Genomic DNA, 24,616 nt, shown 5'->3' with positions numbered 1-24,616 from the left:
AGTGCAGAAGTGGGGGGTCATTCCATAGGCCTGCTAACAAGTAATCTTCGGAAAACATAAGACTGTAACAAGGACTATTCAAATTAAAAGCTAGCTTAAGCTTTAGAGCTTGAATTCATTCTTATTTAGACATGCTTATTTAGACCCTTTTGAAAATGATCAAATATGGAACAAATATTCAAAGAAACATTAAATAGTTTCAAATTTATTTGATGTGACTAGGATACTGTGATTAGGTAGGAAGAAGTCCTTTTTAACGAATTTCATGATAAACAGTTTAGAGGAGGAATTTCGTGTTTGTAATTTACTGAAAATGTCATAGAAAAAAGTGAAACAAATTAGGCATAATGATAATCATTAAATCTAGATGATGAGTATATGTTGGGATTGGTCAATATTTTATTGTTTCTACCATTATGATGTTTGAAATTTTTGATTTAATAAAAAGCTAAAAAGTCAAATTGGAACAAGGAAACACAATTTTGCATGACTTCTGTGCCCACCTTCTCTCTTCTCAATGGTCTTGAGAAAATAAGCAAATTCAAAAACTGGCCTTGAATCCATAACAGGAACCACAAGTTGAAATTGGCAGTCATGCCATGCCCGGACCACCTTCCTGGCCATGGAAAAATGATTATAATTAAGTAATTGGAGATGCATTTGAAAAATTAGATGCCAAGAATTTGAAGAACATTCTGTCTCCTATGAAGTTCTCATCTGTCTCACATGCACACTGTAGATATCTGAATTCCCACACACCTCTCCCATACCTTTAAGGCTAAATTTCAAACTGTTACACACAGGCAAGAGCGGGGGTTATGGAACAGTTCACTGCAACATGGGAGGAAGCATTGTTCATTCACAACACAGGTTACTATACGTTTCTTTGAGTTACCTTGCTAATTATCAAATAACCAGCCTCCATTAAGCTGGCTTATAAAGTAGAGAGCAAGCTTCCACAAGGAGTCAGTCAAAGACAAAATATTTACACAGACATCTTTTCCAGTTGATTTTATCAACACTGAGAAAAGGGAAATGATCATAGCTAGAAGCTATTCAAAAGTGAATAAAATACTTCTTTCTGGCAGAATCTTGACTGGTATAAATTTCTAGGTAGAGTTTATATTAGTAGAAAAAATGATAGTTAAATATTTAATTTGTTTGAGAGTTGCTCCTGAGACTATTATTATGGGATCTTAAGCTTGATGCTATAAAAGTTTTATATTTTAAGAAATGTTTGATGTGTCCAACACATGTAGTAATGCTAATAGCTCCTAACTCTCTAATAGCAATCCTCATCTTTAATGTAGAGCTTGCTTCATGAGTCTTCTTGTGGAATAATATTGTGCGCAATTATCATGCATTAATACAGATACTCTTCAGGTTATAGGAAGATTAAGCTTCCCTTCAACATCCAAGTTGGTATCTGATTAAAAATTGAGCAGGACTGTTTATGGGTAGAATTATGAAGCAGGTGAGTGTGCGCTCAGTATTTTTATCTTAGTTTTTCCTTTGAAATGTAACACAAAGGAAGATAGCACACTTGTCCCCTTGTCTTTGAGTGAGGGCAGGAGCCTTACTGTTTTGTGAGTCCTTTGCTCCAAGTTGTAAAACTACCTTCTGTCATAATGATGGCCGAAACTTTAATTTTCCTTTAAGACCCATTAAAAAATAGCCTTTCATCCCTTGCCAAGATTGTGTATAGGTGGTATCCTGCTTCTTTCCATAATGTTCTACCTTGGTACTCTTGCCAGTCTGTCGTAGGTGCCAGTAGGAAATGCAGCCATTGGCTTTTCCATACATGTCAAAATAAAAGGTCAGCAGTCATTCAATGTCAAGAGCACCGAGCTAAGCATGCTCAGATTCCATATTCCGTATTGTTTACAACTCCATGAAGAAACAACTCCTTCGTGGTTCCTTTGAGTGTTGGAATGGAAATTTAAATGACCTCCACTTTTAGAACCATCCCAACTCTTTCATAGATTCCATTCCACCTTTCTCTATTTTATTAAACTATAGTCAAAGTAGTTGGAAGTTGTTGACCCATTTCAGGTACTCTGTTATATTCCGCAATATATCACCTTTGGGGATCAATCGAAATTTCTTACTTCGTACGCAACTTCCTGTAATTGAAATAGTGATTACTGTAGCCTTGCATCAGAAGACTTCTGAAAACAATTTTTTTTTTTTTTAAAGACAGGGTCTTACTATGTAGCCCAGCTTGGCCTTGAACTTACAGTGATCCAGCCTCAACCTCATGAATGCTGGGATTACAGGACTTGGAAGCAAATATTTTGACAAGAAAAAAAAATCACAATTCTATAGTTACAGCAGCAAAATCCCATGGACACAAGTCAATGTCCATCATATAATATCATTTGATCAGTACTATTTTGATTTATACACTGAGTAACTGAGAGGGTTAGAAATGAATTGGAGAAAATTCAAGTTGGAATTAGAAAGAGGTTAAGAAAAGCATACACAGATTGAAAACAGATTTCTTTTATACACCCATTTGTATTCAGACAAAAATTTTTTCAAACAGTACTGTATTAAAGAAAAAATTTTTTAAAAATTCTGTTTTTCCTAAGTGAAACTGAGTAATCTGTACCAGATTAAAGGTCATGATTATTCAAATGCCTAAACTATTTTCATGTGCTTTCTTCTTGTTTTAGTTAAGTGATTGATCAATCACCTGCAGGTATTGCTACCTCTCCCTTATTGTAAGAAATACTAGTTATTGTAACTAAAATGTACATACGTTTTACTTAACTGTCTTTAGTAATACTAAAAGTGAATGAAAAATTTTTGGACAACACGGAAACACAAGGACTGATACAGCTATGGACACAGTAACATTAACTGTCCCCACGTTTGCGTTAAAATCCCATGGAGGGATTTTAGACATAAAATTGGTTTGGATCAGTATAAAATTCAGTAACATGTGCTTGTAGTTCCTTCCAATAAATTGTCTCTCAAGAATGGTGTCAAATATAAACTCATTTATATATCTATAATTGTAAAAATCAGTTCCACTCCTTGGCATGCTGTTAAACAGTTAAAGATAAGAAAATTAGTATAGCACAATGAGTTTTTCATAAAGCTAAACTTTACTAGTTTAAAAAGTTTAAAAAATCTATAAATTTTTTAAAATTTAAAAAGTTTACTTATATTGAGTATCCAAACGTTGGAGACTATTCTATATTCTATTCTGTGACGAAAACGTTTTCTAATAGAAATAGTTAAATAAGACAAGATTTGAAAAGAAAACCAAACAATTTCCAAGATACTTTTCAAGTCGCAAAATCGTCGACACAAATACTTTTGTTAAAGTGTTTCTGAATTGAAAATATTAGAGCTTCAGAGTAAAGTTAGAAAGCATTTCTTTATCGACATAAAAGATATTTAAGGGTTTATATTAATTTTGTGACTTCAAATAAATCAGGTTAATCAACCAGAATCTGCTCTTTAGGGTTAGCTGGATTTTTTCTTTTCTTTGGGAACAGGAGATTAGTTAGAAGTCAGCTACATAACATTTGTAGCTTGACAAAGTGAGGCACTGTTTATTTCAATAAATGCGATTAACTACTTACATACATTTAAAAGTGGAGAGCTACAATGATTATATTTACCAGAAAAAGCGAAACATGTTATTAAATGCTTCTCAGTGCTTTGTCTTAAGAAGTGTCACATTTGTATTAAAGTTTATTCTATATATTTGCCTTTTGTCCATTCCAAGCCCCCCTTACAGGCTTTAGTTGAAGTTTTGTCAGTTCTGTAAATTGTCAGAAAAGATACAAAATAGGCAACGTTTTGTGCCTTTTGTTTTGCTTTTTGAATGCGGATCTGAATATATATTTTAAGTTCTCAAATCAATTTTTAGGGAAACTTTTGTTAAAAGCACCATCTGGGCGGTCTTAAAAAATAGACTTCCTCTATAAATGTAGACCCTGCCTGTTTTAGAAGATATTCTTTCTGGAAAAAGCGCAGGGAGGGGGTACTATCTCAAGAACAGAGTGCAAATTCTCCTTTCTCACAAATACCATTCTTGCAGTATCCAGTGAGAATATTTTTTGTGCCTCCCCGAGATGGGGGGGGGGGCAGTTTCGTTTATCGTGTGTTTGTCCAAACCCTAGTTTATTTCTCACGACTTCTTCATTCTTTGGGCTCTTGTGCAGCCTTCTTCCTCCTCACCAGCCTGGCCAGGGGCGCGCAGCCCAGCCCAGTTCCAGCAGCCGGCTCCCCCCATTCCCGAGCCTCGGACCCGGCTCTTCCTGCCCGGGGCTGGCAGGTCTTCGGTCCCTGGGATTCCAGGGCCGGCCTTTGCCCGGGGAGTAGCTGCATGAGGACGCCCAGACTGCTCCAGCTTCTCGGTGCCAGCTGGAGCCGGCGGGGGTCTCAGAGGCAGGAGGTTGGCGACACCCAGCCGCGCTCGCAGGGCTCCAAGGTCCGGCCCAGCTCCGGCCCAGGTCCGGCCCGGGCGCAGTGGGGGCGCTGCAGAGCCCCTGGCCCCGTGGCCTTGGGGGCGCGAGCGTAGGCGTGGCCGGGGACCCCGCGTGGTTCCCGGGGTGGAGACAGGAAGCCGGGGCGCCTCCCGGGCACCTTAACCCCAGCCTCTTGGGCTCGAACTCAGTCTCCACTCTGTCTCCGAGAGAGCATCGCAAGCGAGGAGAGCATCTGCAGGAGCTGCCCCAGGAGGACCCCAGGGTTTGCTCAGGGTCAGCGCGCTCAGGACTGAGCCAGCCTGCCCGGGCGGAGCTGGACCGTGCAGAAGGACGCTGCGGGGCGCGGGCGTCCTCCGGGTGGGGGCGGCAGGCAAGTGCACCTAACGGGGGGCCAGCTTCTGGCTCTGTCTCCCAGGGCTCCCCCCGGGAAGGCTGACCCAGACTGCAGGTGCCCGCCCGCGTCAGGAGGCTGCGGCTCCTGCAGAAGGACCCTGGCAGGCAGAGCAAGGGGCGAGGGCTGCCCTGCTCGGCTGTTCCCATGCTCCTGCCATGGCTCGCCGGACTAGGGACTGGCCTCATCTTCCTGCACTGCCTGCAGAAACTTATGTTTCCTTACTTCTGGGACGACTTCTGGTTCCTGCTGAAGGTGATAAGCTATGGCGTTCAAATGCAGATGTACAGACTGAGAGGACAGCTGGACACTGTGCTGGAGAAATTCCTGAGACATGCCAAGAGGCAGCCCCACAAACCCTTCATCATTCATGAGGGACAGATCTACACCTACCAGGATGTGGACAAAAGGAGTAACCAAGTGGCCCAGGTCTTCCTCAACCACTCCTCTCTGAAAAAGGGGAACGTCGTGGCCTTGCTGTTGAGCAACGAGCCGGACTTTGTTCACGTGTGGTTTGGCCTCGCTAAGCTGGGCTGCGTGGTGGCCTTCCTCAACTCCAACATCCGCGCCCGTTCCCTGCTGCATTGCGTGCTCACCTGCGAGCCCAGGGTCCTAGTGGTGGGCGCAGGTAGAGTATGGGGAGGGGTGGGCAAAGCCGAATGGGAAATTCTTTCTTTTTCTGTGCGAGTTCTCATATAGAATAGTGCATAGCGTGCTTTGGGGTGTGTGATTAAGAGTGAATATTAAGGATAGAGAAGAGTTTTACAATTCTATGGCCTGTGGATTAATCTTTCCCAACTCCCTTTAATCGTGGACTCTTTGGTACATTAGTGATATCAAGTTGATTTCAGAAGACTTTTATAAAATCTCAGCTTCCTACTATCTGGAGGGGGAAGGCTAGTTCCCTGCTACTGTTATCACAGTCAGTGTGAGAATGGAGTGAGAAATCTTTGTCAGCTGTAACAAATGTTTGATGAGTAAGAAAGTAATCTTGTCAATGTGGAATACTTACATTCCTCTAGGAGTAGTAACAGTATCCAGGATGGCTGTGTTTTCAGCCTAGATGTTTTCAGTCTGAAGTGCACGCATTGTAGTCTTCATATCTGCTCTTACTCTATCCTGTCTGCAAGTTTGGATTTGCCAGAGTGAGGCTGGACTCCCACCAGCCAACCAGTGGGCGGACTTCTGGCGCTACTGCGCGTGAAATTGGCAATGCACGGAAAAGCGTGACCCTTGTGCTGTAATTCTTACGAGCACCCATTGACCTTCCAGTTCAACTTGTGGCCTGATAGTGATAACTTTCTGTGATTTGTAGCAGTAGACTAAATGAGTCATACAGAATTTTGATCATATGATAAAACAATATTTGCTGATGAATGCAGATGTAAATGCAGTAGGAAAAGTGGTCAAAGTTCATTTGAGGATGTACTCTGATATTTTTCACATTATTATTCAGGCAAATAGATTGCTGAGTCTTTGCAGAAAAACACAAATTATGCTAAAAGTGATTTTTAAAAACCCCATAAATTCCTGTTAGAAGAGCAGACTAAAGTTGCTAAAAGTATCCCCAGAAAGATTTCTGTGGCCACGATGTTTAGGTCAATCTGATAAGCATCCTAAAATCTAAGAAATTACTTTGTAAGTGCTTTGGGTTAATAATTTCTCAAAATGGAGATTTCAGACTTTGCTGTTACCTGAATTATTGTAATTCTGTAGTTCTTTTGTGGCAGCTTATCTATATTTTCCAATAATTAATTGCAGTATTTGCTAGTTTTTTCATTTTTCTAATGGCAACAGTGGAATTTTTTTATATTGGAGTTTTCTTTCTTTCTTTTTTATTTTTATTTATTTATTTATTTATTTATTTATTTTTTTGTATTTTTACCGGAACCAGGGATCAAACTCACAACCACAGGCTTGCAAGGCAGGTGCTTACGCTGCTGAGCTAAATCCCCAGCTCCTATACTGGAGTTTTAAGCCAAACTATTCAGCAAATTTATTCAGTAAATAATCTGAGATATCAAATTAAACCATACTAATCATTCATTTTACCTCCAAAACATGAGTTACCTATATTTTTCAATAGTGAGGCAAGTTTATTTTGATTAGTGAGTACGATATATGTGGCAAGTTATTGAGGATTGAGCCCAGGGAGTTTGTATTGAGCTATATCCCATACCTTTTTCAGTTATATTGTTTTTTGTCTTTTGAGGCAGATCCTCATTAAGTCTCCCAGGTTCATCTTGAATGTATGATTCTCCTGTCTTGGTCTCTCAAGTGCTGAGATTACAGCATTGGAACAGGCCTGGTTCAAACTTCTTAGATTCACTTTGGATGTTTCTGATGGAGATGTACTAGAAGATCATTGTCTCCTCAAGAATAATGTGTTAGGATGGGAGGAGGAGCCAAGGGGTTGATACAGAGATAAACCAGAAGGCTCTAAATCTAACGAATGGTTTGGTGCTTCTTAACTGGTAATGCTGTTTTTAGTTTATGATACTATGTCTTTGTGTTACTCTACTAAGTTGTAAAATGATGATCATACCATCTACCCCCTCGGATAGTTCTCAGGATTCTATAATAGTAGCTTTTGCAAAGTGGCTGAGTAACTGATGTATACTAACTGGTTCCTTAGTGAATTAAAGCAACTGCTGTTATGATTATAAAGTTACCCTGAAGCTTTTGAGAAAGGATCTCATTTTGCTGCTGCTATCTAATTGGTCTATTGCTATAAGAAAACCAGTATACATTTCATTTGGAATAAAATGTTGAACACATTTTGATTTGGGAAAATTGTGTTTTTCATCAGTTATATAGAACCAATTTTAAATAGGTTTTACAGGCCATGCCAGGTAATATGCCTAATGATAGGTGAAGTGTCGGCCATTGCTGGCATCTACTGACCTTCCTAAGCAAGGGAAAGGCGTCAGCTAAGCTACCAGACGAGTGTTACGCTTGTTACTGCAATTAATAATACCCTCAGCTGTTGTCATTTACTGGCTAGTGATGAGGAAGTTTGACTATGAGTAAGGCATTCTCAAGTACAGTGTTTATATTTTGTTTTCCTGCCTTTCTCAATGCATCATATATCAAATATTTGTAATCAATAACAGATAACTAAACTTTACGAATTCTTGTTACTCTAATCTCTTTTGTTTTAGCTTTTCCAATACTTGGGATTGAACTCAGAGCCTTTACATGGAGCTAAATTCCTGATAATTTTTCTTTTTAAACAAGCCCTCACTAAATCACTAAATTGCCTAGGCTGAGCTCAGTCAAGCCTCAGGCTCTCAGAGGATTGAGATTACAGGTTTGTGCCACTGTGTCTTTCTAGATTTAATAATATTTTGTGTGTGAACCTACGTTAGGAATTTTAGATTTCTCTTCTTAAGAAATGAAACCTTCTATCTTCTCCCTATATACACAGTAATGTGTAAAGCTGTTCTCTTTCCTGAACAATCGCAGTCAGAATGCAGGTCAAAGGTTCTGGTTAACAATGGGGCCATTGTAATTCTCCAGATGACTTTCAGCCATAAAGGCAACTGCTTTTTAAAGATCAAAAGGAAAAGTTGCAAAAATAAAGACACTTTAAGTTTTATAAAAAGTAGTTTGTTTTGAGATACACAAATGCCTCCTGTGAACCACTTATTATCATATCCATGGACTGCAATATCCTTACATATACCTGTTTCTCAGCATTTAATCATCTTCACTTGTATTTATTAAGATGGCCAGTTTGCTTTTTTTCCACCTTAGGTTTAGGTCAATTGAGGATTATTTCTGCTTTATAAGAAGGCAATTGATTTCAGTAATTAAAAAGTACAGGGTGATCACAAAACTAAATACAGAACTGAATACAGCAGAGCGACTGAGACCTACAATTCATGAGTGAAAAAAGAGGGGAATAGTCAATAAATTGTATTGAGAAAACTGAAAATAACTATGGCAATATAGGCGTCATGGTTGGGATTCAAAAATCTCATGCACTCATAGGTGGAGGTTTCGGAATGTCAGTGAGTCATAGGGACCCTACAGCTGACTGCTGTTAGGAGATGGGATCTGTTCAGACGAGGCTGGGCATTGGGGCCATGACCTTGGAGGATCATTGCCTCTCCCTGGCTTCTCCATTCTGCCTGTGTTTCCTGATCACCATGATTTAAGCTGCTTCTCCTCTACCAGACCCCTTCCCTATGCCTTCCTGCTTTGAAGCCACCCTGCTGTGGACTGAGAGCTGTAAAACATGTGGGTCATAATAAACCTTTCCTCCTTTAAATTGTGGTATGAGTGTTAGGTTTTGTGTCCCAGTAACAATATGGTGGCTGAAGCAACAGGTCTTAAAACATTAGAGAATGGATTTTTGTAGCCCAATATACCTGATGTGTAACAAAAGCCCTATCATTTATTAACTTAGGCAGGTCAGACAGTTTAAACTACCAATGGCCTTCAAACCTCATGTTTAATCTTTTTAAGTAGAGATAACGTACACTTCCTACAATTATCTTGATTACTAATAAAGCAATGCTTACAAAAGTGATTGACACATCATTCAAGATAAAGTGAGCTTAGATGAAAGATTAAGCTCTGTACATCAATATGAATTGCATCAGAATGTTGCTTATTTAAGTGTCAGTTTTCTTAGAAACCTTAACCTACCTGTTGCATTGTTCTACATGAGATTTTATATATATATACATATATATGGAATGAAATCCATAATTTCACTTTGTATATTTTGTGAATGTTCTGTTAGTCTCAAGTTCACCATTTGTAACTGATCTTCATGTTAGGTTTGTTAGGTTTGTTAACACAGAACTCTGGGGCTTTGCATTTGCTTGTGCTGGTGATCAAACCCAGGGCCGCACACATGCTAAGCACAGTTCTACTACTGTGCTATACCCTAGCCCTATATAAAAGGTTAGAGTTGAAATATTTACAAATATCAAGAGCCACAATTAATTCATCCCCTATTTATACATTTGAAAGCATTAGTTTGTTTTATACAGAATAACATAATAATACAATGTCTTCAATGCAGAATTAATAGCATAATTCACATTAGTGACATATTGGAAGGATATGTGAAATTTTTACTTGCTGATTTTACAGTCTCAGAAATGTGAGCAGGAGAAATTCATTATAAAGAGACAAAAAGTCAGTTTGTACAAAAAGTTTTAAAGTATCCCAGGCAGGAAGTGATAATTTGCCTGTATTGGTGCAAGCAATGCCATTTAGTTGTTTTGAATATGGGGAGAAGCACAAAGTTTTTGAAAGAACATGGAACTTTTAAAAGGGACACTGAGTCTTCTCCTACAATGTAGACAGGGGTAGTCACAGGAAATCTAGCTACTGCATTTTCTGGTAGCAGTTTACAATATGACCAGTTTTTTGTGGGTCCCCTGGTGCATAGCTTAGTTCCTTCAGCCAGCTGTCTATGCCTCCCTCAAGGTTTGTGTCACTTTCAAGCAGCTGATAGACACGCACAGGCCTTACAAGATCCTCACATCACTATAGGCTTCTGGTTCAGGATGTTTCGCTGAAAAGTAAGTCCATACAAAACAGAGCTAAAACTACTTGAAGTACTTAAATAAATGCTATTTGGTATCAGAACTTACAGAACTTAGTATTCAGAAGTCACTTTCAACAAAATGAAGAATAACTTTTTTTTTTTTGCTAAGAAAGATTGCCAGCAAAAAATAAGTAAGTCCCACTACATGACTTTTCAAAGTTTTGTTGCAGTTTTTAACTATCCTCACTCACATTTTTCACCATTAGTGAAGTGAAGAAATGATTTGGATAGAAAGAGTTCTGCTTGAGGCTTCTGCTTCAGCTAAACTGACTAGATTTTTAGGAAATGAAATCCTATTTTTTTCTGATTTCTGCTTACTTCCTTTTTAATGAAATATTGTAACTCCTTAAATCCTTACTGTTTCTCAGACTTTAAAATTCCAACAAAACATAGAGTCACAATCATAGTGTAACTTTTTGTCCTTTTTTCCAAATTTAGGGATACGGGTTAAAAGAACATATACAATTTTGTTGTTAATTTATAACCCCAGATAACATTTGAAATTAAGTTAAATAAAAGAAATCAGTTCACAGCCTTGTACTTGTCAGTTCAAAATGAAAAAAAAAAAAAAAAGCCGTTGAAACAAAATTTAGAACTAACATAAAAAAAAAAAAATCTGAGTCCTTTTTCTTTGTTTTTCATGCGCTTATGAGTTGTCTTTCCTTTTAGCTTTCCGGTGGGTTTTAACTTCTCCTTTTCAAAGCAACGTGTGCATGGCAGCTGGTGGGCAGCTGGTAGAATAAAGTATTTGCTATGCATTCTTAAATTTTGTTTTATTTGAACTTGTTTTAGAAATAAAAATTAGTAGACATTTTAAGTCTCAAATCCTCCTGACAATCCTGTCATATATTAATTTTGTATTATTTCTGTGTTTCCTTCCAGTATCTTGTGGATTTTAATTGAGAACTGACTATTCACATTTGATATTTATATCTTGTTGCTTTTTTATGATCAGTTTGAATTACAGATTTTTTGTTTTGCTTTAAAATGAAAAAAAAAGAATAAAAATGATACAAAATTCCACAACAAAATAATAGATTGACACTGGTTAATATATTGCATATTGTTATCTTCAAAGTAGCTGTTCAGATTACAAGACATAAGCATGAAAAAAGTATTCAAACAATGAAAGCACCAAGTGTGCTTTTTGATGAACAGAGACTAGTAGTACAGTTATCCATCTTGTATATATATACATTTTTTATTGTGAATATGAGTTTTCGCGAAATGTATTACATTATTAAGAAATAATTAGTGAGGAACAGATGCCTTTTTGAGATAAAAAATAATGATTTATACTTCCAGCAAATGTATTATGCAACTCTCCAAATTCAGATTCAAAGTAACATGTAGCTTGTTATTATTATTAAAGTTTTAATTAAAAATAGAGACAATAATTGCTTTAGATGTAAAGTTCCTCATTTGCATGAATTGAGCATTCTGATGTCTGTTTTACATTTAATAATGTCATTTTCTTTTATCAGATCATATGTGGTTTTAAAAGTTCAATAGATTTTGGTCAGATTAACAGCTCTACTGTAAGCCAACTTTTTATCTTAGTGTATTAGGTTTCTTCGAGCTGCTTTAATAAAGCACCAAGACCTAAAGGGCTTAAACAAGAGCGATGTGTTCTCTCAGTTCTGGAACTAGAAGTCCAAAATGTAAGTAGCAGCCTGACTGCTCTACAGGTTGCCAGTTTTTTAAGATATGTAAAGTAGTATATTATAGGAACGTGGATATGAAACTGGAGTAGGCACGTAGAATATATAATTTGAACTCCAGATAAAAGATTTTTGCTAAAGGCAGTGTTACATTTAAAAACATTGCAAAACATGTAGATAATTTTATCTTTTTACTCTGGAAAAAGCATATATGCCTCACTCAATTACACAAAAGACCTCACAGAGCAATGACGTTTTGTTTCTTTTGCATCCCATCAGTCACTGGGCACTTGCTATGTAACATTTCATCAACAGAGACTCACTTCTGCCTTTTAATAAAATTACTTACTTTGTTAATCCTCATAAGTACATGATGTTCGCTTCTACTTTAATGGTCAAATAATGGAGACCTAGTTCAGTCTCTCAGAATAACTCAACAGGTTCTCTCCTCTGAGGGTGCTTTTTTTGTTATCCTGGCAACAGGTACTTTTTCAGAAAAGTATCCTTTTCCTTCCTGAACAAGAACTTCAACTCGGAATCTTGATCTTTTCAGCCTCCAAAGACTGAACGCTTCAGTTCTTCCAGGTTTTCTATTCCTTCTTCTACACCTGATTTTGCTTCTGCTGGGAGCTTTGCATCCTCCTGCTGCTGGAGCGTCCACGCTTCTCTGCCCACTCAACTGCTTGTGTCACCTTTTCTCCTGCATGGAGCACTCTGTTGCCTTTTTCGAAGGTGTTTGATTCCTTGGGCTTTCAAAGGCTTTTATCATTAAATATGATGGTGCAGAGAGGGGAAAAAAAAAGACTTCTCTAAGTCTCTTCACTTAGCTTTTGGCTCCAAACTCGTTTTTAAACCACAATGATGTGACTCCAGAAAAGTCAGGGCATTTTCCCACATGTATTTCATTATGGGAGACCAGCACAGTGAGACACGTGGTGTTTTGGAATAACTAGTTACCAAGTTGTATTTCAAGGAAAATATCTAGTGCATTTGAAAAAGAGAATATAATAAATGACTTCATTTAGCATTTAGAAAATTCATCATTTATATGAAAATCTCCAAAATTGCCTCTGAATTGATCTACTCAAATTTTTCAATCAGGTGGTAACTAAATTTTCCATCTCTTAGTTCTGCTGAAAAAGAACCACGAAACAGTCGTGGTATTACTCATCCAGTATGGGAAGGAAAGTCAGCATGTCATTTATAATTTATCTCTATTCCAAAACACAAAAGCAAATCCAGGATAAATGACTACAGGTTTACATTTTGTTTACCTTAGTCTAATCCTTTATTTCAGATTTGCTTGGAACGATAGAAGAAATCCTTGCCAGCCTCCCCAAAGATGTCAGCATTTGGGCGCTGAAAGATTCTGTTCCACAAGGAGTAATTTCACTCAAACAAAAACTAAGCACAGCGTCTGAAGAGCCTGTGTCGCGCAGCCACTATGCTGTCTCAAGCCTCAAGTCTACTTGTCTGTATATTTTTACCTCTGGAACAACAGGTATGTTTCAGTTTCTTTTAAGGTACAAAGAGGATACAACACACTCTATGTTGCTAGTGACTAAAATATGAGAAATCATACAAGCGAGAGCATATTTTGATGAGCCCTTCTTTTTTTTAATTTTTATTTTAAAGAGATTAAAACCAACCAAAATAAAACAGAGCAAAGCCAATTGAAACAAATCAGTGTAAGTGACATAGGAGTTCAAAACAATACAAAATCAACAACAGTTACCATAATGCCTCCTGCTGTCTTCAAAATAGCTGCAGATACTTTCAGACATAGTAAAGAACAAAATAGAACAGAATAGAACCAATAAAAACAAAACAATGAATGCAATAAAGGACTTCAAAACAAGATAATAGTAAATCCAAAATGGATACTATAATATATCTTGCTATCTTTGAAATAGTTGCTCTTGCCATCAGATACAATAAAATCAACCAAAACAGATCAAAACCCAACAAAACAATGAAAAATGACACACAACTTCAAAGCATGGCAATAGGGAATTAACAATGGCCACCACCCTCAGAAAGAGATCCCACATAGATGATACACTGCATATTACCATCCTCCGAATTGATCAGGCTACCGGCTTTAGACCTGCAAGATCAATGAAACCCTAAACACTACAGGCATTAGATTGTACTCCACTCAACAGCCATCATTGAAGCCTGTGTTTCTCCACACAGCCGGTCATTTACTGCAGGGTGAGGGCGGGGGTAACTCTTCCTGCTTCACAGCCTGTATGCCAGAAGGGCTGGCATCTGGCTCTCCCTGCAGCGGCCCACACATGGTGCTGATTCCCAGGGAGGGCTTGCTTCTTGGTGAATTCTTGTTCCTTCCTCCACAGTCCACAAATGGCACAGACTCACAGTGAAAGGCTGGCGTCTGGCTATCTCCCCAATCACTGTTTTTTTTAAAGATTAAGATAAAAGAGGACATAACAGCACAGGTCAGAACAGAACAATTTAAGCAACATAGTGATTCACCACAAAACAATCCGAAATAGCAGTAGCTACCGTAGTGTCCCTTTCCTTGAAATGTTTGAGTATACCTTCACATACTATAGTATCAAACATAAAAAGACAGTGTAAAGTCATTCAGGAGAATGAAAATATTACAGGGTATTCAGAACCGAATAACAGAAAGTGAACAAAGGTTACTACATTATCTCCTTGTCTATAAAATATTTCATTTATACTATCACATATAATAAAATCCAATAAGATACAACATGATAAAACCGATGGAGACAGAAGAACAAAAGCTTGGTGGTGCTTCAAAGCAAGATGATATTAAATCAGCACTAGCTATTATAATGTCTTGTTTTCTTTAAAATAGCTTTTCATACCCTCAATAAAATAAAATCAATAAAATCAAACAACCTAGAATAAAACTATTCCAATTAATAAGTGAAATCATTATAAAGCTTCAAAGCAATATAATGGGGAATCATGATTGCCACATATTTTATGTATTCTTACCATTTCTTACACTAGGGAAACTCTTCAGTATTTATACATGTCAGTTTGATTTATTTCGCTTATGAGTATGGTCTCAAGCTGCATTCATTTATTTTTAAATATCTCAATCTAATCATTCTTTACAGCTGAGTAGTATTCCATTGTATAAAACACACATCTTTTTTATCCATTCCTCAGTTGATGGACACTTAGGTTGTTTCCGACATCTGGCTATTGCAAATTGTGCTGCTATAAACATGGGTGCACATATATCATGTGGTAAGATGTTTTCAGTTCTTCTGGGAATAAGCCTAGAAGTGAAATAGCTGGGTTGGATGGGACTTCTAATACCAGCTTTCTGAGATATCTCCAGACTGACCTCCACAACAGTTGCACCAGTCTACACTCCCACCAGCAGTGTAGAAGAGTTCCTTTTTCCCCACAGCCTCTCCAGCATTTGTTGTTGGTAGTTTTCTTGATCCTGGCCATTCTTTCTGGAGTGAGATAGAATCTCAGTGTTGTTTTAATTTGCATTTCTCTAATGACCAGTGATGATGAACATTTTTTCATGTATTTATTTGCCATTTGTATTTCTTCATCTGAGAATTGTGTATTCATCTCAGATGCCCATTTTTGGATTGGATCCTTGAATTTTGGTGGTCTGATTTTTAAAAATTCTTCATATGTTTTAGACAGAAATCCTCTGTGTGAGGGACAATTCACTAAGACTGTTTCCCAGTTTGTAGGTTTTCTTTTCACTCTGCTAAAGATTTCTTTTGACGTGCCGAAACTTTTTAATACGAGGTAATTCCAGTTGTTGATTCTGGGAAGTATCCCGTGTGGTTTGGTTCCGGTTCATGAATTCTCTACCTACCCCTATGTCTTCAAGATTTTTATCCAACTTGTCTTCCATTGATTTAGATTTTCTGTTTTAATATTCAGATTTTGATCCATTTAGATTTTAATTTAGTACGTTGTGATAGGCATGAGTCTAGTCTGAGTTTCAGCATATGGAGAGCCAGTTTTTCCAACACCATTTATTAAAGAGACTGTCGTTCTTCCAGTGAACATATTTGGTGCCTTTATTAAAGATAAGGAGGTTGAGTGTGTTTGTAGTTGTGGTTATATCTTCTAATCTATTCCATTGATCTTTGGCTCTGTTTTTATTCCAGTACTGTGTTGATTTTACTACAGTTGCTTTGTAGTATAAAGCTTTGTAGTTCAAGTCAGGGATTGTGATGCCTCCTGCCTTGTCTTTGCTATTCTAGGTCTCTTCTGGTTCCAGATGAATTTTAGGAGTGATTTCTCTAGATCTGTGAAGTATGTTGATGTATTTTTATTGGGACTGCATCTTAACCAGATGCTTTCTTCCTACCCTTTCAGCCTGAGCAGCTGCTCCTCTGCTGTTCTGGGTTCATAGGTTACTGTCATTTTTGAAATTTGCTTCAACAGTCTTCTTTGTTGAATCCTCTAATTTCTAAGTTCAAACTTGGTTTACTTTTTGTCAGTTCACTTCTTTCGCTAGATGTCTGATAAATACTACATGGAAAATAATGTTTTAGGTCTTCACAGGTCTGAAAGTGACTTTTTTCTGTTCTTGCTTGTGAGTGACACTTCATAGAATTAGAAATTAGAAATTATTTTTGTGGGGGATTTTGAAGGCATGCTCTATTTTCTTTAGATTTCCACTATATATACTGAGAAGAATTTTTACTTTCTAATTTCTTGTCCTTTATGTAATCTGTGTTCCTTCCCCCACCTTTTTGAAATGTTAGAATCTTTTATGAGTTTTCAGCAACTATAACAGTCAATAATGTATTGGGATTTGTTTTATTTTTTCATTGTTCTGAGAAACTTACAAGACTTTTCAGTCTAGAAACTCATGCTGTAAAGTATTTGTTTAAATTAATATTTTTGTACATCTCTTTCTCTTTCCTTTTTTATTTTATTCCCTATTACATTTACTTATTTGTTTACTTTGTCTTGGTATATGCTTTCAATATGTAGTAAATAGATTCATGACAGGGAATTGACAGACATACATCTTATATCTTGATTCTTTTTATTTCATCTTCTCTTCCTCTCCTTTTCATCTCCCTCCGTCCTAGGAACCCTTCCAATCTCTGCGTTGAAACGATAATATTTTCAAAGATTAGCTCTTTAAGATTGAGTCTATAATTTCCTAATCTTTTCTATTTTTCATCTTCTGTCCTTTGAATTACTTTTTGAAAGGTTAACTTCCAACTTTTATGTTCTCTGTGTAGTGTTTGGAAGTATATTTCACATTCTTGAAACTTTAGTGTTTCCTATCTTTCAGAATACTAATGATAATTCCTTCTATGAGAATTTCTTCTCTCTAGTTTGTTCCAAAACACCTTTTATCCTTTGGTTTATTTTGGTCTCTACCTTTGCTGCTAGAGAATCTTTTCAAAGATCTGGTAAAGTTTGAGTGTCAGTTTATGTTTAATACAAACAATAAGCACAGTGCAAAGAAGTTTGTAACTGGAAGCTTTGTGTGACTGAGTGGTACTTATATACTAGTTGGTTGCGTTATTCTCAACATTTTGTTGGTTGATTTCTATCAGTGCTTTCCGGTATTTACTTGACTGTTATTCAGATTCCTCAGACAAGAATCTTGAACAGTAGAACTAATCAAATGTTAAAGGGGGAACTGGAAGAATATAGATTTCAACTTATTTTCCTGGTTTTTCACCCTCTGTTCTTCCTGATATTTCCAGAAATTTATTTTTTCCCACCAGTGATGAGAAAGGACTCCAAGGGTATAATTTTTTCTTAACCAAACTTCCCATAAAGCTACCTATTGATAGCCCCATATTATCTTCTACTCTTTGAGGTTTCTGGTAAGCACATGTCTGAGCCTGTTTCTGGCAGTGCAGCTCTGCTTTCCTGGCTTCACTTGAAGTCCAGCTTCTTGAGTGTGCCATGTCACTCACCACACTCCTTCATCTCTTTCAATAAACTTCATTGCTATCATCTCCACTCTTCCAGTTTGTGTCCTATGGGGCTGTGACTCTGCCCAATTTGCCACCTTCCAGCCCCGGCTTACTAGGTAGACTTGTTTATATTGCCTCAAGAATGTCCAGGAGAGGCTGTCCATGCCTGGACAAAGCAGCCACACATCCAACCATTTCTACAAGTAAGAAAAAGGAAACGAGACCTCTGCCTGTTACGATGCTCTGGGAGGTGGTTAATGTCATCACCGAAAGATCTCCTTTTGTTTTGACTTCTTTTTATGGATGTCTTCTTTTTTCAACATTATATCAAATTCACAAAATATTTCTTAAAACAGTCTCAATGAGATTTCTCTTGATATAATCTGTATCCTGATAATCTCCTTAACCTCCAACTCACTAGACATACCTGTGCTCCCCCCTTTCTCCTTTATTCCTAACCCCACAATCTACTCATGTGAAGGATTGTCTGAACTGCTCCAGTGCTGGGAAATCATAAAGCATTGAAAGAGCCAAGAACTCTGGAGATCGTCTAAGAGAGCATTTCTCAAGTAAATTTCTTCAAAGGAATGAAATTTTTAAAAAAGGGTTTATGGCCATGTAAATTTTAGGGAGCCCATTGATATAAATAACAAGGCTTCTATACTATTTGATTTCTTGAAATAGTCAATGTGTTCATATGCTTTCTAAATTTTTAAAGAAGAATCTTTAAAATACACTTTCACCAAACACAATGTATTCTACTGTTTCTTTCCTTTCAAAGCCTAAACCCATCATGTTTCACCACTGGTATTTGTTGAGTAAGTGCATATCTATTGTCTGTTCTATGAAAAAAAATCTACTGAGTACCTTGTATCTCTTACATTACACTAATAAGATCATTACTCACGTAAGGCAAGTAAAGAGAAAGGGAAATATGTCTCATAAGTCTATTAAAGAGCCTTATATGGTTGAGAGGAGCACATAGGAGACCAAGTTGATACAATATCCCTGTTTTCTTGATAAGTCTCCAAATGAAAAATTATGAATTAAAAGTGGTTGCCATGATATTAAGGGATGCTGTGCAGAATTAGGGATGTGATAACTGAAGAACCATGGGAGGGAACTTCTCTGTACCAGAAAAAAGCACTTCTCTGGATGAAGAACAAGAAGGCATAGTATTCTTAACAGTCAAGGATAGACCTAGCCTCATTTAATATCTTTACATATGAATTTGAGGAGGAAAGTTGGAGATGTTATCCACACATATAGATGACAATAAACTCAGGTTGTGAAATTCCAAACTATTGGGGATAGTTGTGGAGACTTCTTTTGAGACTATTGATAAATGCATTCATTTAGGATAACAGACAAGATACCACCAACTTCACATATGAGGTCAACGATGTTCCATTTAATGGATAGGGCACAAGACCTAACAGGGAACATCAGCGCAGGGACTCTCCCTCATAAGAAATTCTAGAAGTCATGGTAGATTATAGTTTTATGGTGGTATGACCAAAATCCCCGTGAAAACTTTGCATTCATCAGTAAATATGTTGAAACCAGAGAGACAAAGATGTCTCACCAGAGTACCACCAAGACTATGAGCCCAAGTAATGTTAAAGTACAAACATACCTGTTTATAGTACAGAAAAAATAAATACATGAAAAAATATTCCGCATCTCCGGTCATTAGAGAAATACAAATTAAAATAACACTGAGATTCTACTTTACTTGAGAAACAATAGCTATCATAAAAAATCTAATGACAACAAATGGTGGTGAGGCTGTGAGGAAAAATGAACTAGTACAACTCCTATGGAAATCAATATGGAGATTCCCAAAAAACTAAAACTAGAAATTACATTCAGTCCAGCTATTTTCCTTTTAGATATCTTCCCAAAGGAGTTAAAAACATCATTTTACAGTGACACATACATACTCATGTTTATAGCAGTACAAATTACAATATCTACATCTTAGAAACAATCTATATGTCCAACAGATGACTGGATAAAAAAGTGCCGTACTTACACACAATGGAACTCTACTGTGCTGTAAAGATAAACTGGAGTCATCTGTAAGAAAATGGGTGCACCTTGAGACCATAATGTTAAGTGAAATAAACCAGACACACTATCTTACATATCACCTGTTCTTTCTTATATGAGAAACTCATAAGGAAAGAGAAAAATAGCATATACAGGATAGGAAAAAGGCATAAAAAGATTTTTCAATTGTGATGTGATAGAAGGAGCTGGGAAGGAGAAAAAGGGAAGAAAAAGAAGAATTGAGACATGTTAAGAAAGTGTGCCAGTTCCCCATGGTGAATATAGTCATTACGTACTGCAAATACGTACTAATAAAATTTTTAAAAATTGAGGAAAAGACAGATAAGACCTATAAGAGCAAAATCAGAGTTCATTTTTATAGAATATATAAAGTTTATTATTTGATTTAGGTATATGTTGGCAAACAGACATAGCTACAAGTAAATGAGTCAAAATGGAAAATAGAAGAGGTTTGAGCCAATCAGACAAATGCAAAATGAGAAGAAAGTTCAACAGGAAATGTCAGCAACAGAGAATTGCACATGGCCATGGCGTATTCAGAGAAGCATGCAGTAAGCCCTAAAGAGTTTGAGCTAAAGAATCGAGATGCTAGACGTGGGAGTATTTTTTTAATGTGGAATTCTAATCCTACACAAGCAGACACTAATGTGGAAGTATCCAAGTTTGAGAAGCATTCTGAGCCTTAACACTTAATTTCTAGAACTGGAAAGTAAAGTCAAATCAAGTACATCAAATTCCCAAGAGTCACTCATATTAGTTTCTCCTCTTTTACAGATTGCTAAATAGGACTATGTCAGTTACACGGGATACAGGAAGACATAACACTTAATCCTCAGTGGTCTGTGACTTTATGACTGATTCTTCCATTTGTTGGCTTTCTATGACTTCTGTGACAAACTTGCCTCCAGGAAATGTAGTGATTCTTTGTCATTGTAGCAGTTTATTAGACAGAGAACCTTTTTGATGAGATAGGTTTTTTTTATTTTTGTGGTGCATGGGATTCAACTCAGGGCCTGTGCTTATGAATGCTACGCAGGCAGAGTACCCCTGAGCTCTGCTCTGTCCCTGATATGGGTTCATCATGAAGCCATTCTAAAAATGTGTGATTATAATACAATTAAATCTTCCAATGTAATTAAAGAGATGATAAAAGAATAGACAGGTTGTGTTCCTTGATAAGTTAAATTGAAACATATAAAAATTCTAATATTCAACCATAAAGGCAGTGTCATATGCATCAGACTATTAAATTATATGTTAATTGGATGAATGGATTTTTCCCTCATGATAAATATATAAAAAGTGTCTATAAGAATATGGAAATATGTATCCTATAAATGCCAAGTAACACAAGCAATGTATAAATTTTTATACGCAAAACATGAATATACATTTTATAAGAAACTAATTGTACACGGAATCCTAGAAGGAAAAGAATTACACTTGGGTTGTGAACATATTGAACAGCTTCAGTATTATGTGTCATCAATCTGGTATCCGATAATGATCATCTCCTAGGACACAGTGGACATCACAGATGAATGGCTAATGAATGAGGAGTTCTGCTTAACACTGGAGCTGCTCTGGAAAACTTTTACTTCAAATATAATGGACTAATATTGTCATTTGTTTCATTTAAGGTGTACTGTTTCAGATTTTGATCATTTCCTCATTTTTATATGGATCTTTGAAAATGACAGTATCTCAAATTTTATGTAATTTTGAAACATCGTCTTTCTAGATAGACCTAAATTCCAGAGATTAATTACAGCAGCAAAGGATATGAGTACAGTGTTTTTAAAAAACATATATCATGATTCATTTTATTTTTGTCTCAATTGCTTGTGAGTTGACAGCAGTGAAGTTTTTCCATTCTATTACATTATACCTATATACGTATACAGACTTATATATGTACATGTACACATGTATATAAGTATAAAGTGAACACAAAATAGCAACTCTGTGTTCAAGGAATAAGAAATCCTGAATATGAGATTCAGGATATTAGTTACCCTGAGTGATGTATTCCTGTGTTGATGAGGTTCCATAAGCTTTTATAGCTGCAGAATAAATAAGGTGACAAATCAATACACTCAACAAATGCATTGGTGAGGGCATTATGCAGGCAACATACAGTCAAGTAAGGAAATATTTCTATAGTTTTCAGAAGTTGTCTTATGATATGCTTAAAGGGTTTATAGAGGCTGCAGACTGAGCAAACCTATTTATATATTCTGAGAGATTTACCTAATACTCATGAGAATGTTAGGTAAGATACAAAGCTTAGAAGTAAATGCCTATTTTCTTAAAGACTTCTAGGTATCACAAGATAATTTTGGCTTTCCATGAGCAACATTCATTCTCTCCATAATCATGATGTTTTGCTTGGCCAAGGCCAAATAATTTGTAGGTTTTTAATGTAGAAATGACTTTTTTAGAGAATTCCTGTTCTTCCCTGTGAATGTGTGTGCATATGTGTTTACATACATTATTTTCCTTTTCTTTTATTTCCTTGTCTTCCAGGTCTACCAAAAGCTGCAGTGATTAGTCAGCTGCAGGTTTTGAAAGGCTCTGCTGGCCTGTGGGCTTTTGGTTGTACTGCTGATGACATTGTTTATATAACCCTTCCTCTGTATCACAGCTCAGCTGCTCTCCTTGGAATTGGTGGATGTGTTGCATTGGGTAAGTGCTGACTTTATTTTTGATAAGTTTTCACAGCGCCTAATCATTAGACTTTGAGTTCATTAATCTATTCATAGAATTCAGAGTGATTTTTGTGCATACTATAAAATTATACATAATATTTATTGAAAGAATACATTTTCATGATACAGTGTATTGCCGAAACAGAAAGATCAAAGTTCTGGGAATTCAGCCACATGGTTGGGTCTGGTTTTTGACTGAGCTGCTTTCTCCTTGTGTTTGTTCATGCTCTAATTGTCTTCTCTCTAATTCTTTAAATGGTTGTAGGAGTGTTTCAAAGTGGTAAAAGTGTAAGCTGTTTATAAGTTTTTAAAATCATATAGATTGTTTCATTTATATTCTACTGACCAAAGCAAGTCATGCTCAGCTCAGATTCAAGAGTCAGGGAGTTGGAAAATAGACTCCTACCTGTTTAAGGGAGGAGAGGAAAATTCACATTATAAAGGTGAGCACAGTGAAGGAATGGTACCCAAGAAGTCAGTTGGTAAAGCTCATGACTCTAGTTTCTATTCACAAACATGCGAGATTTTTAGAACGAGGTCTATAACCACAATGTGGATATATGCATATGACAGACATCATCAAACTTGGGTTGCTGGAGGTAGACTATGATGACAGCTGAGTAGGATCCCTACAGGCACATCAAGTTTCACAAGAGCCAAGGAAATCAGATGACAAACTCATAATACTGGATTTTTAGTTTAATAAAAGGCAATGATGTGTTAGAGAGGGCCGAGGAAGGAAAGAGGTGCCCGTGTCACCCTTTCCCCAGATCCAAAGAGCTCAGCATGAAGAGAGATGATATCTGTTTAGGGAGGAGAGAGGGACTGAACCCAGGTGTTAGACTTGATACCTACCACCATGACTTTCTCAATGAAGCCTTTCAGAGACCCAGAATGCTAATGCCAAGCCAATGGCTACCCAATAAGCCACCAGAACTGTGTGAAGTCAGGTGGATGACTGCCTTCACCATCCCTTTACTAACCTTTAAATATAGTTGGAAGCAAGCTGCCACCCATTGGGTAGCAGGGCACCAAAGCATGAAGCTCAGTGTCAGGCCCACTGCAGTGAGACCTAGCACCAGGGAAAAAACAAAGACACAGTATGCAGGTCAGGGCTCAGAGACAGAGGATTTAGATCCATGCCTGGCATTAGGTAGAGACCTTCATGCATGTTGGTCAGACTTGAGTTTGGTATGCATCATTTCTCATCCTTTAGTAGGTCTAGGGTGCACCTTCGCTCACTGAGACTGTGCAGATCTCTGTATTAGTGTGATTCTAGGGGGGTCCAGCTTAGTGTCAATTTTGGTAGTCAAGAAATGGTCTTCACTATCCATCCTCCAACCTCAGGTAGAACAGCTGTCACCAGGCCACTGTCCACAGATGGGACTGTAAAACTTCCCTGACATCAGACATAGACCTATGTTCCCATGGGACAGAGTCATGATTAAGCTTGGATAGCTCCCAGTTCTGGGATGGGTCTTGGTGTACCACCAAGACCGCAAGTCCTGGCAGCTGAGACTTGGGCACAATCCAGTTTAGTATCAAACCAAGGTAGCCAAAGGAATTGGCTTCACTAAAACTACTCCAAGATTGAGCAGCATAGCTTGTAGCAATACCCATTTGCTAGGGTAGGATAGGATTATAAGCTCAGGACTTTTCCCTGAAACTTAGTGCTGGGCTATTGAAATGTAATGCTGGCCAGATCCTAACAGCTCATTTCCTCAGGCAAGCCTGAAGGCAGAGTACCAGGAACAGACCTGATCTCAGTTTATTGAATTTCTCTTCCAATCACCACCACCCATGGCTGATTGTGGAAGTTATGGTCTATGAGTTCACCCCAGCAATGGA

The 24,616-nt window shown here is 37.3% G+C and overlaps 1 protein-coding gene across 1 annotated transcript in view; it reads left to right on the top strand.

The window, feature by feature from the left end:
* The first annotated feature begins 4,633 nt into the window (after positions 1-4,633).
* Positions 4,634-24,616, top strand: part of Slc27a6 (solute carrier family 27 member 6) — a 53,557-nt gene continuing 33,574 nt past the window's right edge. Inside the window, exons 1-3 of the mRNA XM_005007003.4 lie at positions 4,634-5,464; positions 13,361-13,564; positions 22,587-22,745. Coding sequence (XP_005007060.2) covers positions 4,984-5,464; positions 13,361-13,564; positions 22,587-22,745 — 844 coding nt within the window. The 5' untranslated portion in view covers positions 4,634-4,983. The remainder of the gene's footprint in view (positions 5,465-13,360; positions 13,565-22,586; positions 22,746-24,616) is intronic.

The sequence above is a fragment of the Cavia porcellus genome, unplaced genomic scaffold (genome assembly GCF_034190915.1).
Source record: "Cavia porcellus strain 051 isolate PalLab524CR breed Dunkin Hartley unplaced genomic scaffold, mCavPor4.1 scaffold_21, whole genome shotgun sequence".
Classification (NCBI taxonomy): domain Eukaryota; kingdom Metazoa; phylum Chordata; class Mammalia; order Rodentia; family Caviidae; genus Cavia; species Cavia porcellus.
This window is presented reverse-complemented; position numbering and strand designations above follow the sequence as displayed.